Source organism: Podarcis tiliguerta (assembly GCF_965153285.1).
Source record: "Podarcis tiliguerta genome assembly, chromosome: 1".
Classification (NCBI taxonomy): Eukaryota; Metazoa; Chordata; class Lepidosauria; order Squamata; family Lacertidae; genus Podarcis; species Podarcis tiliguerta.
The window spans coordinates 104,586,994-104,606,803 of record NC_139534.1 but is presented as its reverse complement, the minus strand read 5'-3'; the positions used below and the strand labels follow the sequence as shown (position 1 = coordinate 104,606,803).

Here is a 19,810-nt window from a genome sequence, read left to right as displayed (position 1 = left end):
AGAATTTTGTCTGTTTATGAAAACTGAAGTTAGCGGTTGGGGGGGGGGGCTGGGACTGGCTGCAAGTAATTAGCTTTGCCCATGGCACAAGATAGCCTGGGCACTGCACCCATACCCAAAGCTGGGTGCATGTACTCCATGCCTGGCAGCATCTTCCTGCCCCATAAACATAAACGATCCGAGATAACGTGTGAAACCCCCCCCCAGCAACTCCACGACCTCCTTCCCCGCCTGTCACTTTTGCACGACGTCGGGGCTGTAAGGCGAAAAGGTCAGGCAAGAGCAGCAGACGTGCCTAGCTGCGCCCAGAGACCCGCCCGTCGCTCGGGCGGCGGATGGGCACCGCTTGTCGCCGCCAGGGGCCCGCGCTCGCTCCTCGAGGTGCCCTCGACGACCCTGCGCGCTGGGAGGTTCGGAAGGGCCTTCCCGTCGGAGGTCACGCAGGGCCTTCCCGCTCCACGCTGGCCCACCCGGCAGCCCTGCCCGCAAAGCCTGCGCCCGGAAGCGCCCTCCCGGGGTCCGCGGGGATGCAGGGAGTGGGGGCGGGCGCCCGAGGGGGCGGGGAGGAGCCGGCCAGCCGCCCGCTTCACGTGGCCCCGGGGCAGCAGGAGGTACTGCCGAGAGAGTCTCGCTCCGCAGAGCAGCCCGCGGCGGAGCGGAGTCGCCCGGGAGCCGGTCCCTCTGCTCTTCGCTCCCCCTCCAGCTCCACTTGGCACCCGGGAAGAAGAGCGCCTGCTTTCCCCGCAGAAGCGCTTCCCCTGCTGGCGCCCGCCAGGCTCCTCTGGGAAGGAACCACACGCGCCAAGCCAGCCAGGGATCCTGCAGGCGCGACGCGGCGGCTCGCCGCCCCACCGCCGGCTATGCTGACCAATGTGCAGTAGGAATCGAGGAGGCATCGCTTCCCGCTCCGAATCGGGACTTGAGACCGGCGCGCGAGAGAAGCGGAGGGAGCCGGCGCCTGCGATGCAGCTCTTCGGGGGCTTCCTGGTGGCTCTCGCCCTGCGGGTGGTGGGCGCGCAGGTGAGCTCCGCAGAAGCCCCTCTGTCCTGGCCCCTGGCAGGTGAGGCTGGGGTGGGGCCGCCCCTTCCCTCCTCATCCCCAGAGGAGCTGGCAGAGAGGTGTCAGAGTGGGTTTGGGGCGGCAGCCGATTACTGTTCGTGCCGTCCCGTGATCTAAAATGCGAGGAACCGGGTTGCAACGCCCTCTGTTCCGGAAGCCTTGCCCCGATCCCAGGTACGTGGAAAACGACTGGTTGTTCAGTGGCTGAACTCGGCGCGCCCCACGAGGTGCAGAGCTTGAGCGCCGGGGGGAAAAGACGTGAACCCAGGCTTGACAAGTTTACACTCTTGAAATTTACACTTCACGGTGTTTAGGGCTTTATTTTAAAACTGGAAGTACTCTACGGAGGAAAGATCTCTTATGATCTGGAAGTTTTTTAAATCTCCAACTCTTAGGTGTGTTATAATTATTTAGTAGTGTGGGGAAAGAGGGCACTCTGTACATGCTCATAGGCACTGCTACCGTCTCCTGGAGTCCCAGGAAGCACCTTGGCACTGAGGTGGGGGGGGAGTTTACAAGTCTCAGAGGAATCCTTGATCTGGTGGGGCAGAATGCATAGCCCAGATTCAGGAATGATTGATTGACCTGGTAAATTGCCTAAGTGTGTGGCTGCAGTTAGGGGAAAATACTACCGGTATGTGTTGTTTTTTAGTTTTGTTTAAAAAAAAAAATTAATTATCCTGTTCTTGCAGCCAAGATACTCTTTCTCATCCTTTCCTACCCTTTTTGTGTGTGTGAAACTGAAGGTGTTTTCAGTCAGCCTGTTTATTGAGCATTTGTCTTGATTTGTTTGCAGGGAGACTAGATTACGTTGGCTATTTAATGAACATTACTTCTGATTTGTTTGTGGGGAGGTTAGATTATTGCACACTTTCTAGTTCATTTCCCCAATCATTTGGGGAAGTGGATTTCTTGTGCAAGGCTCCCAAACAACTATTAATTGCACAACCTGAATTTGCTGGTATGTGTTTGAATCCCACCTGAAAACAGCAACAATCCCCCAGATTCTCCTTCCTCAAAGTGTCCCCAGAGTCCTGTCAGTGAGTGGATGAGTCTAGAACCAGATTAGCACAGAGCATTAAAGTGTGCATGTCTTGTGAAGCATTGTCAAAGCCATTTCTGAGGATCTGCATGTCCTTGCAAGGATACTGCATCCACCACGGTATATTGCTTATCTCTCCTGTGTCAAGTTGCTACACCCAGATAGACATTTCAGAAGACTGGCACCAAGCCGTGCAGATACGCTCATGGAAGTCAAGGGCACCCAGGCTGAAAGCACCTTAAGGGCTTTCTGAAGTTCTTAACTGGAATGGAATGCAGGTTGAGTAGGCTTCCTACTTGCCTCCTGGACCACTGGATTGCCCCAGTGCCAAGCAGTCCCTATATTCTGGCACAAACAAGCAGAAAAGCCCCTTGATTAAGATGGATTGCTATCAAGAGCAGAAGACCTGGAAAGAATCTGCCCACTTCCCCCAGCATGCTGACCTTGAGCATGCCCAGGTGGGCACGAGACTCTGGGAGGAGCAAGCTGTCAATAATTTCTGACCCAAGACTCTTCTTTAGTGCAAACCATTGGACTAGATGAGCCTTGAGGTCCCTTCCAAGTCTACGATTCTACGATTCCATTTATCTGGCCACCTCAAATATTTACTTGCCTCACCCTTTCGAGTAAAAACGTTAAATTTTCTGGAGAGGGAAGTTGTGCACTGCTAGACTGATATCTACTGGCCTGAAATAGAATTGCGGTTTCTGGGTGATATCCAGTGGTAGCCAAACTCAGAGTAGACCCACTGAATAAGGTGAGCACTTCTGTAACTCAGTAACCCAAGGGGCTTGCAAGAGACATGACATCATCAGTAGATTAATCATAACAGATTGGAAAAGGACTTCATTTTGAAATGAGAGGAGCTGACTAATGCTTGGCTTGAAGTCACAGTCTCTCACTTGCAGCGTCCCTCTCTAATCTCATATATATGCAAGTTGATTGGTGTAGGAAAAGCACTTTGTGCATGCTTAGAGGCATATTGTTATTGGGTTGGATCCAGGCAAAGTTAGTTGAACAAGTTATTCATGAAATAATTCAAGACCCATCCATTTCACTGGCCAACTTAGCAGAAATAGTTCTTTACTAAAATTTCTACACTACCTCTGTAAAGAAATTCTCAGGATAAAAAGAAAATATAAAGAATGATTAAAATACAGGCAAATCAAATCAGCTTAAAAAAATACAAGGATGAAAAAAACAGCAATATATTTATTCCCTTCTTGATTATTTTACATCTTCCATGTCTGGGTCTGATTTTACAATACATTGGTGAGGGAGGCAAAGTAAAAACTGTGCAGCTGATTTTAACACTGAAGCGATAATATATTTGTATTGTGAACCATCTTCATAGCCATGATAGGAAGAAAGGTGTTATTTAAATCAAGTAATTTGCTGAATAAATGTTTTGGGCTCTGGTATACCCTGGATTCAAGCATATAGAACTGATCCCAGCTGATAAGCGATTGGGAGCTTCTGAGTTGAACCCGTCACAGTGGCGGGGGCTTCTTCTTCCCATCACTCTGTTGCCCCTGCTGTGTCAAACTCTGGATTGTAAATTCCTCAGGGCAGGGACCTGACTTCCTGTTACTTTGTAATACCCAGTGCTGTAGAAATCATAATAAATATAACAGGTGACACATACATTAACCAAGGCTACCGTGCACTGCTTGCTTATCAATATGTACAGGATTGCACAGTTACCAAAGGAGGAAGGAAGGAATTTTCTGTACTCTTGAGCCCTGGACTGCAGCATGGGGACAATGTGCCTTTTGACCAAAAACCTCCCTTGCAACATCTTAATCAATTGATCTTATTTTAGAAAATAAAATGCGGCCTTTAAACAAGTTTCAGCACATGAGAATCATCCCACTGTCTTCTGTGCTTTACAGAAAGGATCCACGCTGAATTGCTAGAGATTTCATTGCAGGGTGTTGGGAATGCCTGGGAAAAATTACTTTCCCCTCCCCTTTCTCTCCCTAGAGGCAAGATGTGCTTCTTCAGAACAGCACCACTGAAGCAGCAGGTGAGTGTGAAGCTTGTCCCTCTTTTATGATGTCGAAAGGGCCTCCAGGAAGACACATGTGAATGGAAGAGACTTCAAGGCTCTATTATGTCATTGTCTTTGTTCTGGCAAACCAGGCAGTTGTTCATTGGTTCAGAGATGAAACGAATTTTCTGCATGCTGTCAGTGAGACTTCAAATAGCTAAATTAGCCATGATATTAAATGTGCCGTTGTATTTAATGTGCAGATTTATTTTTAAAAAAAAATGCAAATAGAAGCTGCTGGGGGATGGGGGAGAGCTGCTAATTACTGAGATCACAGCAGGTGAGCTGGGTGGGAGATTAACCCTTTCCTCTGCTTAGGAAACTCCACCCTCTGAAGCTGGCATTTGCACTGGCAGGAAATCCTCTGTTGGGCTCAGTGCAGGATTTCCGCCCAATGCGACTACAACTTTCAGAGGAGAAAAAGAGATTTTCCTCAGGACTGCAATAGGAGATGAAAGGGTTAAATCCCCTCCATCATGATAATTTTTAGCATTTTTTAAGCCTATGCATTAAAAGCAAAGACACATTTAATGGCACATCTAATTTGGCCTATAATGGAGCCTAAGCATATGCAAATTGAATAATTACACATTCTTTCCCTGATTCCCCCTGTCTTCCCTTCCTCTATCTTTTCACTTGTGTCAAATTTTAGATTGTGAGCCCCCTGGGGCAGGGACCTTGACCTTTTGTGCTCCTTGTGCATACCGCTGAGGCTATATAAGTAAATACAGTAGTATTAGTAGCATCAGCAGCGGTGGTGGTGGTGGTAATCTAACACTCTCCCCACCTCTCTGAGCACAGAGAAATTCCAGAGGTGTCGTGCTTGTCTAGGTTTGGTTTTCATTGGAAGGTAGTCACTGGAGGCTTATGGTGCTTTGCAAATATACAGTTTGAGCCTAGGTGAAGGCATACAGCACGAAAACATCTGCTCTCACTGCTCCGTCCCCAGTCAGATCTGAGCAGCTTGTAGAGCCGAGATTTCAGCTGTCTCCCTCTTTGTCTCTGTCTCACTCAAATATTGCAGTCAGACAGAGGCAACTAGCTCCCCCTGCCCTTTGTCTGGACAGGGATGGTGGCGGCGGCAAGTATTATTCAACCATCTCCTCGCCTTCCTGAGCCACTTACTTACAGTTTTCCTAACAGAAGATGTGCCTTGTAACTTTTCCACACGCCATTAAAGAACATGTGGAGACTTTTTGGGTTGCATTTACCCTCTCCCAATCTTACAACAGTTTCACAGAGTTTTCAACATCTGTGATACATTGTGAAGGAGATGGGTAAGATTGCGGTTCTGGATTTATGTCCTTTCCCCATGTGACCATATTATAGTTGAAATTAAAGACCTGTGATGTTCTGACTTCCTTCTGATCTAAAGCCAAACATTTCCAGTCTCGCTTTTTGAAAGAAAGGATGGGAGGCTGGAAGCTTCCGCCAAGCTCATGAAATGGTGTTATAATCAGCACTTACTTAAGTCGGAGACTCTGCTGGATAAATCAGACTTCCCTGTGACTTCCAAACACACCATTTTCCTGGCAAGGAGATGTCAAAGTTCTGGCTGAGAAACTGAGATGCTTTCTGCAAAACCGCTGAATCTAGAAGTTTCTGCCAGTGGGATTAATAACACTCTTAGGAAAGATGCTTTTCTAAAGGCTTGCACCGGCCTTTAAGTCAGTATTTCCCAACCTTGGGTCTCCAGCTGTTTTTGGACTACAACTCCCATCATCCCTAGCTATCAAGGCCAGTGGTTAGGGATGATGGGAAATGTAGTCTGAAAAACAGCTGGAGACCCAAGGTTGGGAAACACTGCTTTAAGTTACAGATGGTTTGGACAACATGGGATGTCCTTGCCCTGCAGCCTGCCTTACTCTGGAAATAGTGGTAAAGGAGCAGTTAGGAGACCCCTGTTCCCCTCACACAGCTACCATTCCCAGAGTAGCTTAACTGGCAAACCCTCTTCCCAGGGGATTCTGGGAATTATCTGCCTGTGAGGGGAATGGGGCTCTCCTTCTCCTAACAACCTTCCACATTCTTAACAAGCCACAGTTCCCAGGATTCTTTGGGGGAAGCCCTAGCTATTTAAAGCAGCACAATACTGTTTTTAATGGTTAGTGCAGATGTTGTGGACTATGTTGCCTGTCAGCCCCAGATAGCACAGCCAATGGCGACTGGGGCTGATCCCAGTCCAAAACAACTGGAGAGAACCAGGTTGGCAAAGGCAGATGAATCTGATACAAGGCAGCTTCCTACAACTGTCCTGCCCATCAGTTACCTCAGGCAGCCGTGTCTCCCGTTGTCCATACTCTGAACCTGTCACCCCAAATCTTTTGTATCTTCTTCAGTTGTCTCCTTTCATGACGTTTGGAACCGCAGCTCCTGCCAGCCCTTGGAGAAGCTCGTTGATGTGGTATCCGAGTACCCCAGTGAAGTAGAGCATGTGTTCAGCCCTTCCTGCGTCTTCTTGCAGCGCTGCAGCGGATGCTGCGGAGACGAGAGGCTCCAGTGCGTCCCGACGGAGGTAGCCAACGTCACCATGCAGGTGAAGAGGTTGGGCTTTGTGCTGCTTGGTTCCCAGCTGTCTCTCCATGCAATTGTTAGGAATATAGAAAACGGCCTTATACCAAGTCAGGCCATTGGCCCATCTACCTCATTATTGTCTACACCAGGGGTTGTCAACCTGGTCCCTACCTCCCACTAGTGGACGTTTCAGGATTCTAGGTGGGTGGTAGGGGGTTCTACAGCACAAGCTGAATCCTCCACTGGTGGCGGTAATGCAAGAAAGATGCGTTAGTGGGTGGTAGGTATAAAAAGGTTGACTACCCTGGTCTATAACAATGTTTCCCAAACTTGGTTCTTCAGCTGTTTTTGGACTCCATCTCCCATCATCCCTAGCTAGCAGGACCAGTGGTCAGCGATGGTGGGAATTGTAGCCCCAAAACAGCTAGAGACCCAAGTTTGCGAAACACTGGCCTACTTTGACTGGCAGCAGCTCCCCAGGATTTCAGACAGGGCGCTGTCCCATTTCTACCTGGACATGCTGGGGATTGAACCTGGGACCTTCTGCATTAAAAGCTGGTGCTTTTACCGCTGAGCTACAGCCCTTCCCCGTAGTGTTCAGCACTTCTTTGCTTTACATCTTCTGTGAAAGCTGGGAAACTGAAGCTCAATGGATTCCTGTGATTCCTAGCAACTGGTATTCGGAGACACGATGCCTCTGACAGTGAAGGTAGAACATAGCCATCATAGTTGGTAGTCATCAATAGCCCCTCTCCTCCATGGATTTGTCCAATTCTCTTTTAAAGCCATCCAAGATGGCGGCCCATCACTGCTTCCTGTGGCAGTGAGTTCCATAGTTTAACTATATGCTGTGTGAAGAAGTACTTTCTTTGGTCTGCCCTGAATCTTCCAACATTTCTCTTTGTTGGGTGTCCACATCTTCCAGTGGACATCCTTTCTCTATGCACTTTCTCCATGCTGGGCATAATTATATAAATTTCTATCATGCTGCCTCTTACTTGCCCATTCTCTTAAGTCCCAAATGCTCTGAGAGTTACATAGGTTTCACCCTTACAGCTCCTGAAGGTGAATTCAGAAGAACAAGCGCCCTACGTGGAGCTGTCCTTTGTGGAGCATAGGAAGTGTGTATGCAGGTATGTGTCTTCATGACGGCATTTTTCTGTTTTAAAAAATTACATTTATATACCACCTTTTCTTTTAAGGAGCTCAAAGTGGTGTACATGGTTCTCCTCCTCCCCATTTCACCTTCACAACAGCCCTGTGAGGTAGGCTAGGCTAAGAGATGGTGACTGGCCCAAGGTCACCCCATGAGCTTCTTGGCTGAGCGGGGATTTCAACCCTGGTCTCCCTGGTCCAGCACTCTGGCTGTCCTGGGTATCCAGTGCCTCACAGGAGTCAAGTAATCCCTGGAAGGAGAGGGAATGATGTGGGGTAGGGAGACCCTTTAATGAAATCCACAAGCCCCTCTATTTGACTCCCTCTAATTTTAGCCTTCAAAAAACAGTGGCCAAGGGAGCCAGCAGAAATATTTTTTAAAAGGTGAGGGGGCTTGGACTGGTTGTGCCTCAGGCAGCCTGTTAATGTAACCTAAGCCTAACTGGGGCAGGTGTTCTCATTTCTTGTCACGGTGAGCCACAATGGGATGTATTTGGGCCGGTGGGGGCAGTGCGAGGGAACTGTGTTATTTACAGTTAAATCCACTACACCTCCTCCCAGCCCCAAAATGGAAAAGCAGGACAGTCGCTTTCAGCATGTCCCTTGACACCTCAGGCTTGGAGCGTTCCTTCTGCACATTTAGATCAAATTCCAGCTTTCCCCCAGGGGTTAGATTGTTGACACCAAGCCCTCCTCAGCAGGAAACAGTTGTTCTTCCACCATTTGCTGTGCTCCAGGAACTCTACGCACAATTCTCACTCTGATTGACTAGAATTTTTTTGGATTTGTTGGCTACATAAAGGCAAGGCTGCTGGAGTAATGGAATCTCCTCCTCAAGTCTGCCATGCCTTAAGCTGACCAGACTAAAGGCATGGCTGTCCTAGCCAGCACACAATTTGGGGGGGGGGGAATCCTGACAATCTGTATGTTATCTGTGTTAAAAAGCATAGTAATGAAATGTTGTTCCCAACAATTTACAGTCTGCATCAGAAAAAGCTGGATCCTGTGGTCAATGCCATTGTATATCATTGCTCATACTTTTTTTCACAAATGTTTGCATTTTGCACAATTTAATTATGGTTTTCCTTGTCACTGGGAGGAGCAGGAACAGTCGAGGTCACCCCCAATCATGAAGAATTCAGAAGATATTGGTCATATTATTTCAACCGTATCTTCACAGGACTGGAAACTTTTTAAAAAATACAGAAAGGAAACTAAAATTCTTATGAAGCCAAGTTCAACATTCAGTGTCATAGTCTACATCCTTCCTAGACACCAGTGGAATTGCAACACATACACAGCCCTGGGGGTACCCTACATGCCTGATGCTTAATGAGCCAGCAACCCAACCAAGTGACAAAATGTGACAGAAGTAGCAGCTGTTCCAACTCAGCTGTCCATTTGTGGCCTTTAGGGCCTTTATAGGAACCTCATTTTACCAAAAGGAACAAAGAATCAGCCCCTGTTGCTTGCAGCACAAATACACACAGCATCATACAACCCTTCACTTCCAGCTAGTGTCCTTGCTCTCACAAGCAGAGACAAAACAAGAACTACCTTTCCAAGATAATTATTCCCTAGCTTATTCAGTGTATTGCCTCTGAATACACAGGCCTCTGAAATGCCCAAAATAGGTGGTCTCAGACTGGCAACGTGGGGGGGGCTGATGTGCAGTGATGCTGAGAACATTCCTAACTCCTCTTAGCCTCGGCTAATCCTGTTGGTGTACAACATGTGCTGTAAGGGAGGGTGCATTTTTGCCTGCAGTGCCTGCTTCCTGAAGGGCTCTCTGTAGAGAGACTGAAAGCCACTTGATGCTCTCCTTTATTTCTACCTACCATTCTCCCCCTCAACATCCAATAACATACAGTGGTGCCCCGCAAGACGAATGCCTCGCAAGACGGAAAACCCGCTAGACGAAAGGGTTTTCCGTTTTGGAGGTGCTTCGCAGGACGAATTTGCTATGGGCTTTCTTCGCAAGACGAAAATGTCTTGCGATTCCTGGGGGTTTTTTTTCGCTCCCCACCCCCTTTTTCTAAGGCACTAAGCTGCTAATAGCCTTTTAGCAGCTAATCCGCTAATCCCTTAAGCCTTTAATAGCCGCTAAACCGCTAATAGCGCTAATCCGCTAATCTGCTAATGGGCTTGCTTCGCAAGACGAAAAACCGCTAGACGAAGAGACTCACAGAACGGATTCTTTTCGTCTTGCAAGGCACCACTGTATTTGAAATTCTGTCCCAACAGACCTTTTCAGTGGGTGCAACTGAATAATGTTGCTTATGAGACTGTTAACGGGATCTCACCTGCGTTTGGTGGTCTAAGAAGGGAGACTGGGCCTTGTGCGAGCAAAAGCATGGGCCCTGGTTCAGTGATAGACAGTGGGGTGTGTGTGTGAGGTGGGGTTGGGATCCTTGGCCACTATGAACCATTCCAGGTAGCAGAACAGGAGTCTAGAAGCTCTGAATGACTCTGTTCCTTATAAAGAGGAAATCATCACATTTAGGGGGCAAGCCCATCTGTGAGTTTTTTTGCTATTCCCATCACATTGGATCTCTTAATATCTATGAACGTTGCAGCCCCATACTCTGAACGTGACAGTCTAACTCTCTTCTCCTTAGGCCTCGGCGAGATGCTGTGAAGTCAGGGAGGTAAGTAGAATTAGCAAGGTTTCTGGACGTTGGTTACTCTCCATAGTGGAGAGGGGTTGGGGCGACCCAGATGGGCGGGGTATAAATAATAAAGTTATTATTATTGGTGTCTCATTTCCCACCATCTCTTCTGTTTCCTTCCTTCTTCCCTCCTGAAGGAGGAGGAGACCCAAGGGGCGCAGCAAGAGGAAGAGGGCAAAGCAGAGACCCAAAGATTGATCCTCTAGGTGAGTGTCAATACCAGGGAATGGGGGGAAGAATAATTCTTCAAGTTATGGTTTAGCTGCAGATGTTTGCTACCAGAAGTACCTGCTTTTGGCTCCTGTTTACTGGCATGGATAATGCAAAGTTAGATTATTAGTAAACACAATCAAAACATTAAAATAATAAATAGACACCATCAATAAACTGAAAACATACCAGTATTCTAAATATCTGTACAGATCAATATATATATAGTTTTCACTGCATGTTTGCCAGTATAATAATCTCCCTGGCTGTGGGTTGTTTTTGGTGATGGAACTCTCAGGTTCTAGGGCCACAGAATCACAACCTCTATTGTTCCTACTATCATAAATGTTTCTGAGGTGCATTTGTTTCATTTCATATACCACCTTTTCCTTCAAGGAGCTGCACATGGTTCTCCGGCTCCCAATTTCACCTTCACAACAACCCTGTGAGGCAGGTTAGGCTGAGAGACAGTGACTGGCCCAAGGCCCCCCAGTGAGCTTCAGTGCTCAGTGGGAATTTGGTCTTCCAGGTCATAGTTCCAACACTCTTAACCCTTAACACCACACTGGCTCTCTTTTTCTTTACAGGCAAACTGATGGATGGAGCTATTTTACTCATTGTTGGAAGCAGACTTTGCATGTGTGAGCATACTGTTGGAACCAAACAGTAATCTGGGCAATTTCACATGACAAGTTATTAGAACTTGAAGCTGCAGATGCACACAGGTTTTGCACAGTGTCCACACAATGTTGTCCTCTTCAGAATGCTGTCCTGTATTATTTTCCCATTTCATATGGATTTGCAGTTTCTGCAGAAAATCTGATAATTTTTTTAAAAAAAAACCTCTTTCAGAATGCATAAATCCAGATTAAAAGGGGGTGGGGGGGGTGGGACAGCATTTTTAAGGGTGGACACTGCAAAAACCTTATATGCATGAGCAGCACTGAGTCTGTGGTAAACCGCCATCTTGAAACACCCCATAACCCAAAAGGAAAAGTACTTGATGTGGCTAAAGATAAATTGCCCTTAAATCCCATTGAAATCAATGAAGTTTAATTTGCCCCCTTGATTTCAATAGGACTTGGGTAGCCTCCAACCCACCACCTTCAACCTAATTTGGAGCAATGAGGGGGGTTGAGGATGCATTACTATGGGCTTTGCAGTGATAGGCCCCTCAAGATTCCCCTGACCCAAAGATTTTCCTCCTTGCCAACCTCACCAATTGGTCAGGCCAGAAGAAAAATTTTAATTCACGATTAAAACTTTCGCTGACAGATTGCATTCAATCATCCATCAAAGGTTGCACCCCTAATTAAAATGCATTTAACTTGCTGTGTTTCTTTTTAAAGCTCACCATAAAAACCTTCCCATTTAAGGACTTGAGATCAAAAATAGCAAATACCAAGGCCTTGAATAGCTGGTTTGCCTTTTGTTATCCAGAAAGTAAACTTTAACCTTTCAGGAGGAAAAAGTGAAACTATTGTTTATTTGAGCAAGATTGGAGCCCTTATCTCCAGGGAAAGGGAGGATTTGAGGAGATGAGTGGGGCTAGTTTTCCATTGTGCCTTGTAGAAACATAGTGTTTCTGTGGGTTGTAGCTGAGGGTGCAACTTTGCCTTTTCCAGCTTTGAAACTCCTATTTCTAAAAATCTGTATCCTTTTAGACTCCTCCCATCTTTCTTGCCTAAAAAGAAAAATAAATGCTTTACAGAAAACTAATGCTTAATAAAAACAGCACTTAACAGTTAAATGCCTGAGGGTTCCTCTAACTAAGCCATTCTCAAGAGTACACCCATTGAAATCAGTGGACTAAAATTAGTCACATCCATTAGTTTCAGTAGGTTTACTCTTAATTTGACTTAGCAGGATACAACCCTTAGTCTGGATGGAGAAACTAAGGTATATTTGGTGGCAATATTTTTGTTTGCATAAGGGCAAGGAACCAAAGATCAACTTTAGATGTGCTCTGGGCAGTGGGGTGGGGAAGAGGGAAATTAGACACTGAGAACTGAAACCAGACAGAGAAATAAATAACCTTGTGCTGTGGAAAGGGAAGTGAGATAATTCCTTATATTACTGGGGAAGTATTTGCAGTGATAACATTTATGCATATTTACTCATAAGTAAGGGACACGGGTGGTGCTGTGGGTTAAACCACAGAGCCTAGGACTTGCTGATTAGAAGGTCGGCGGTTCGAATCCCTGCGATGGGGTGAGCTCCCGTTGCTCAGTCCCTGCTCCTGCCAACCTAGCAGTTTGAAAGCACATCAAAGTGCAAGTAGATAAATAGGCACCACTCTGGCGGGAAGATAAACAGTGTTTCCGTGTGCTGCTCTGGTTCGTCAGAAGCGGCTTAGTCATGCTGGCCACAGGACCCGGAAGCTGTACGCCGGCTCCCTCAGCCAATAAAGTGAGTTGAGCGCCGCAACCCCAGAGCCGGCTACGACAGAACCTAATGGTCAGGTGTCCCTTTACCTTTACTCATAAGTAAGGATCACTGAATTCAGAAGTAAGCCCTGGGGACTAGTACAATGCCTAGGCATGCTCTGCTCAGAAGTAAGAATCACTGAGGCCAAGGATAAGCCATAATGAGTTCAAGTGAAGCTTCTGGAAGCTCCCCCTGCTATAACAGGCACGTCAAAGAAACCCTCAGGAGTTGAATATGAAAGTGGGGTGTGCATGTGTACGCAAACGGACCTTGGGGGGAGGTGCCGAACCAAGTCTTTGGGGTGAAAGAAAGCCTAGTTTCTCCCCTGGCTCTAGGACTTAAGCAAGTACAATGAGATTATTTAATTTAAAAAGTAGCACATGTCTATGCCTCACCTTCCTTCCCAACTGGATTGTGGTAAGAATTCACTTCTGCACCACCTTATTTGTTACCCAGGTGAAGGTCGCATCTACACTATGTCTTTAAAGCACATATAAAGGTCATGGCTCCCCCCTATATATATAAACTGTAGTTTTTAAGGGTTCTAGGAATTGTAGCTCTGTGGGGTATAACCTACAGCTCCCAGGATTTGGGGTGGTAGGAGAGCCAGGACTGTTAAAGCAGTATAAATGTGCTTTAACTGTTTAGTGTGGATACAACCTCGGCTTCTGGCATGTGAGTTTACTTAGCTTTGTTTTTTATCTGCTGCTATTTTCTGTGTTGTCCTAAACTGTTTTTATTCCAATTTCTACATCGCCTTGAGGCGTGTGAGGAAGGAGATTAATCCATTAATAATTGCTATTAATTAAAATTCTGTTTTATCTGCATCATTCTAAACTGTTTTTAAAATAAAGCATGGGAGTCTGTGTTAGAAGTTTAAAAATCTCATTGTACGTGACCCTTATGCCTTAATCCTGCACATTTTTTCAAAAACAAAATCTCTTTTCTCTGACATGCATACTCTTACACAGAGAGATTTTCCAAAGATTTCCATTTCCAGAGAAGGTTGTCATGTGGGGCTGTTACTCAAGAAACACAAGCTGAAGGCCCCCGAGCAGCCAAGACTAGGACAACTAAAACAGTTGGCATTCTCTTTGTGGCATCTAGTCAGATTTTTAAGAGGTTCCTCAGGAGACATGCTTAATCCCACGTAATGTGTGGCCTGTTCTGGGAACTTGGAAGCTGGATTCTAGTGCGAAATGTGATTATTACATGAAAGAACTTGGGTGTGGGCTTAGCCACCCGGGAGGCTGTTGGTGTTGCCAAGCCCAATGTGATCATCGTCTTCTGTGGGGATATTATAACCATCAAAACAGAGAGCGGTTTAAAGAACACACAGTTTTCCTTCTAAGAGTTTGATAAGACCACAGCAGATGGCAGAGAATATTGTGACATATTAGACAATGACTTACATAGGCCTCATCAAAGTGGCTTTCAACCTATGTGCAGATCCCTTTGGGACGCAGACATCACAGGCCAGAATGCACCCTCAGGCCATACCTGTACATTTAAAGCACTTTAAACAGCCCTGGATTTCCCCAAAGAATCCTGGGAGTTGTAGTTAAGGGTGCTAAGAGCTGTTAGGGGGCCCCTTTCCCCCTCACAGACCTACAATTCTCAGAGTTGCCTGGGAAGAGGGATTGATTGTTAATCCTTGAACTTCTGGAAGGAAAAGCAAGATATAGATATACAACAAGGAACAAATATGTCAGTGTCACAAGTCTCAGCAAAACACATTTTGCCAACCTTGATAAAATATTATTATGTCAAAGTATGGTAAATAGGAATATTATCTTGCAGCAGTTATTTCATAGTTGCATTTGCAGATTCATTTTTTATTTCTTATTTTTGTTTTATAGTTGCTGTTTATTACTAAATAACAGCCCAGTGATGACAACAGGGGCTGCATGGGGGACATGGCAATTCAGAGGAGTTACTTGCAAGCCAAACACACCAAGCCCAGTCAGTTGTGTTTTACTTTGAAAAGGCAGCACATGCCTGGGGAGTAAATGAAATAATGTGCCTGCAAGGAAGGTACTTAAGCAAACATATCCCAGTGTTCTGCACCATTCATGAGCTCTTGTGCTCATGTTATCCCTGGTTTCCCACAGGCATCTGGTTGCCCATTGTGAGAACAATATGCTGGTCTAGTTGGGTCATTGGCCTAATCCAGCAGGTCATTCATATGTATTCAGCTTCTCCTGCTTTATCTGCTGCTCTGGGAGGGGTCCCTCCTGAGTCCCAGATGGGAGTGGTCAACAGTTCTTCCTCTGATTGCTTAGCAACAGTGATCAATTGATCAAGCACCTTTAGCAACTGCCAAGTGCCAAAGCATTAGAGCTGCCTCCAAGTTTTGTGCTCTAACTTTCTTCAGAAATGTCTGATTGACTTATTTTCTAGAAGCTAAGAGTCTGGGAGCACTGCTTGCATGGGACCTGATACATCGGTGCCCCCTGTACAGTGCAGTTAATATGACCCTGAAGCAGAGGATGAAGCAGCAGATTGGAGCCCCACAAAGTGATTGCTTTTCTCAAAACACTGAGCTGTTGACAAACTAACTCCAAAGCAGCCTTGCAGCCAATCTGAAGTCTTGTGGTTATTCAGCAGAGTGGTCACCTTGAGAGAGAAGCTATTTAAAACCAAACAACTCAAAACTGAGCAATTCCTCTATTTGGTGGTCCATGGCTAGCCTTAAGCCTTTTTCACAGCACTGTAAACTAAGCAGCTATTGTTAGACATGATAAGTTTTACTATGCAATGCTTTTTAGGTGTGGCAGCAGTAGTGGATTTGTAATGTTTATGAATTGTCAGAGAGACAGTTGAACTAAAGCCACAGTTGGATGCATACTTACTTGAATAATATGGTTCTTTCTTCTGAATAAACATAGATGGGCTGGGCTGCAATGCATTCAGTGAAAAGTGTGTCACATCCTAGAAAAAAAACCAAGCTGATTATCCAAAAGTCCTTTGTCATAGATGTATAAATGTTCTTTTTATGGGATATTTAGATTTTAAGGTCGTTAAATACATTTGACAGCATGGCCTTGTTAGATTCCTAATTTGCTGAAAATTACTGCATCCACTTTCCATGCCTGTTAACACAAGACCCAGCCACCTTCTTGGTGTTCATCCTGTCCCTTGCTCTCTTCCCAGGTGGGACTTCTGATGAAGGTGGCTGCTTTGTTAGCAGATGGCAGCGCCACAGTGCCTGTATTTATTACTCTGTCCTCTTCAACACTCCCCTACACACAAGCCCATCGCATTTCTGACTGATGAATTCTGGAGGGGCCCGTAGCAGTTCAACCACTTTCAAACCATCCTGAGCAAACCAGGAAGAACCAAGGAAACATCACAGCGGGAGCAGATCAAGCCAACATGAACAGGAGATGCTAACTGCATACAAGGAGGTTGACTGGGGGCCAGGTGAAGAGAAGAAGCCACACGTTTGTCTAGGTTCTTTCCCTGCCTTCGTATATAGCTAATATTTCACACTGACACCCACAGAATTGGAATCAGAATGGAAGTACAAGAAAAGAGCAGTTGGCCTAACTGGCAGGTACAGTATTATGCAGCGTGAACTTAGAACAAACTGGCCACAAACAGAAGCAGGTGTTTCCTGCTGAATTGTCTGGATGCTACAGTCTGGCTGAGCAGTGAGGTGGCAAAACGAAACAAGTGGTTTGAGCAGTGTCATCAGCCCTTGGCTAAGTCTTTTTGCTTTCCACCAATTCCGTTGCATTGAAAACGCTCTCTTTATCTTGCCAAGGATTCGAGTATCAGAAGAAACTATGCTTTGTCAGCCCGATACATCTAAAATACCTTCTTCCTTGATGAACTAAAGCTGGAAGAGTACTTTGTCAGGTAGCATCTTGGAAGCTGTGGGAAGAATAATTGTGTTCTGAGGCAGCAGATCCTATTCTGAAGAAACCTCCAGCACGTTACTCACAAAGGCGAGGAGCCAAGGGAATCACGAGATTGGAGAGACAGCCTATGCAGAGCTCAAGTTGCTGTGGGTTTAGTGCGCAAATATCATATTTTACTGCATAAGTAATTGGTTTATCGAAAAACTAGTGCTGGAAAATACACAATAGAGAGAGTATCCCCCAAATCTAAAGGTTCATGTATGTGTAAAGTGCACATAGTCACTTTTCCCAACAAAATTGTAGCAGAATCCTGTGCTTGGCAAATCTGTCTTGTGCTGCTGTGTATCATTTGCATCTGTATTGTAACATAATTAACTACGCAGCGTTTTGTTGATATAGCTGGTTTTGTGGTGGTTGGAAAAGACAGCCACAAGGGGTATGGGAGTGGATGGTGCCACTCCATCTCTATCCTGCTACCCACCCTCTCTCTGCTAAATTGTGTCACATCTAACAGCTGGCTATGTCATCTCAATGCCAATGGCACCTTTGGGAATGGGGGCTGTTGCCGGTTTATTAGCACTATTGTATCTCATTGCACAAAGTCAGTTTGCAGTCAGTCCTATTGGAAAGGGTTGCAAAATGTAAGCAACTGTAGCTTGGCTGCATAACAATAGCCAAACTCTGAATGAATAATTGTGAAGCAATAGGCATTCTAAATTAGCTCTCACTGTTTGAAGAAATATCGGTGTCGTGTCGTTTTAGGGTGCATAATGTTGCCCATCTATAAACCAGTTACATGCTACAGTACGGCTGAGTATGTTACAGATCAGTATTAGATTGTAAAAGTGATGGCTAAGCAATGAGGTGGTGCATGACAAATTAGTTTGAAGAACCACATAAGAGAGTGCCTTATTTATCCTTTTGCAGAAGAAGTAGAATATGAATTGACCACTTGTCGTTTCAAATATGGATAACGATGCATTTCGACATGCAGCACATCTGTTCTCCAGAATGCCATGGGACGTGACATATAGATGTTCAAAGTGATCTAGACAAAACTGTGCGAAATACCAGTAGCTGTTAATCAGGATAGGACATGCACCCTCATGCAGTGATTGTGCAAGAATCTGCAATTGCTAGAGGTTCATAGGGAAAACAAGAAATGAAATATTCCCCAACGTTCTCAGCATTTGTAAATTCTCACAATATCCAATACAGGCTTCTGCTGGATACAGGACTAGAAGGACCATTTATATGATACAATGGATTTGCTGTTTCTTGTATATGATAACCTGATTGCAATATGGTCTTGATCTTTATCCTGTGGTAGAGCCTATTTTTTATGGGTTGTGGTGGGACTTAAGATTCCTGCTTTCTGTTCAGTGCAATGAAGCAACATTCCAAATGAATTCTAAATATAATACTGTTATGGTTAAAACACAGCTCCAGATTCTGAAAATATTTTTGTCAGCTCATTCCATTATCTCTTCTGGGGGGGAAAACACTCTCCCAAGAAACACTGTCTGCCTTCTGAGGATGTGTGAGGCATTAACTTCCATTGCGATTCTTCATTATTGCTGAATCCCTTACCATTGGGTGGGAAAGCGTGAGCCAACACGCTGGGCTGTCAAATGAGAGTTTGGAAGAATGAAGTGCTTTGCTCTGTCACATTTCTTTTGGGGCAAGTAATTGTTTCTCATCTGCAAAATGGATATAATTGGCTACTAGGCTTTCTATACAACAGAAAAGACGTGAAAATTACAACTGTTGGAATGTTAGCCTATTGTGGCATGAGGAACCAGATAATTATACTGATATGGTTGCTGAAAGACTCTGTTTAAACACAGTTCTTGTCTGCTTTCCTTTAGTATCTTTTTCTTCCGAGACTGCAGACTGGTTACCACAAGCAGTATTTAACTGGAATGCAGTACACCCAAACATATTTTTGCAAGTGCTCACTAGATGGCTCCAAGCTTGAAAGCAGCCCCTTCGTCTATGCTGGGCTTTATAGAGGATATAATGATTAGGATTATGGCAACCAAGGATCTATGACAATGTCCTCTTTTTTTAGCCAGTTGGCATCTTTTCCCCATCTGGATGAGTGTTGTTCTTGTTTTAAACCATTTACTCAGAGATACTGAACTTTCCTCTGCTTAACAATTGCAGCTCTGGATAATATTTCAGTGCCCCACATTAGTGCAGCCAGATAATATCAGCAAGGTCACTTCCATGAGCTTGTCTAAACCCCTTTGAAAGCCATCCAGCTTTCATGTGAATTCCACATTTTAACCATGTGTTGTATGATGTACTTTTGCCTGCCCCGAATCTTACATTTTTCAGCTTTCTTGGGCTCTAGTACTTTGAAAGCAGGAGAAACACACCTGTCTGTCCACTTTCTCCACATCACACACATACCCCACCCCCAAAAACCCTAATAAAAAAGTGGGGAGAGACTCCTGCGCTGGTGGGTTTCCTACACACCTCTGGCTGGCCATTATGAGAACAGAATGCTGGAATGAATTGACCAGGGGTAGGCAACCTAAAGGGACGCGGGTGGCGCTGTGGGTTAAAGCCTCAGCACCTAGGACTTGCTGATCGAAAGGTCGGCGGTTCGAATCCCCGCGGTGGGGTGCGCTCCCGCTGTTCGGTCCCAGCGCCTGCCAACCTAGCAGTTCGAAAGCACCCCTGGGTGCAAGTAGATAAATAGGGACCGCTTACTAGTGGGAAGGTAAACGGCGTTTCTGTGTGCGACTCTGGCTCGCCAGAGCAGCGATGTCACGCTGGCCACGTGACCCGGAAGTGTCTTCGGACAGCGCTGGCC

At 45.7% G+C, this 19,810-nt stretch overlaps 1 protein-coding gene across 1 annotated transcript; it reads left to right on the top strand.

Moving 5' to 3' along the window:
* The first annotated feature begins 233 nt into the window (after positions 1-233).
* PGF (placental growth factor) lies at positions 234-18,431 on the top strand. Its single transcript, XM_083448861.1, has 7 exons — positions 234-1,020; positions 4,085-4,127; positions 6,491-6,687; positions 7,722-7,798; positions 10,439-10,468; positions 10,627-10,695; positions 16,280-18,431. The coding sequence occupies exons 1-6, from the start codon at positions 871-873 to the stop codon at positions 10,685-10,687; spliced, it is 558 nt and encodes a 185-aa protein (XP_083304987.1). The 5' UTR covers positions 234-870; the 3' UTR covers positions 10,688-10,695; positions 16,280-18,431.
* The last annotated feature ends 1,379 nt before the right edge of the window (positions 18,432-19,810 follow it).

What these genes read in the sequence shown, in the direction of transcription:
- PGF (XM_083448861.1), top strand. Translation starts at nt 871, where the DNA reads ATGTGCAGTAGGAATCGAGGAGGCATCGCTTCCCGCTCCGAATCGGGA. An exon ending in TAGCCAACGTCACCATGCAG is followed by an intron (nt 6,688 to 7,721) that starts GTGAAGAGGTTG and finishes TCACCCTTACAG; the next exon opens with CTCCTGAAGGTGAATTCAGA. An exon ending in GATGCTGTGAAGTCAGGGAG is followed by an intron (nt 10,469 to 10,626) that starts GTAAGTAGAATT and finishes TCCCTCCTGAAG; the next exon opens with GAGGAGGAGACCCAAGGGGC.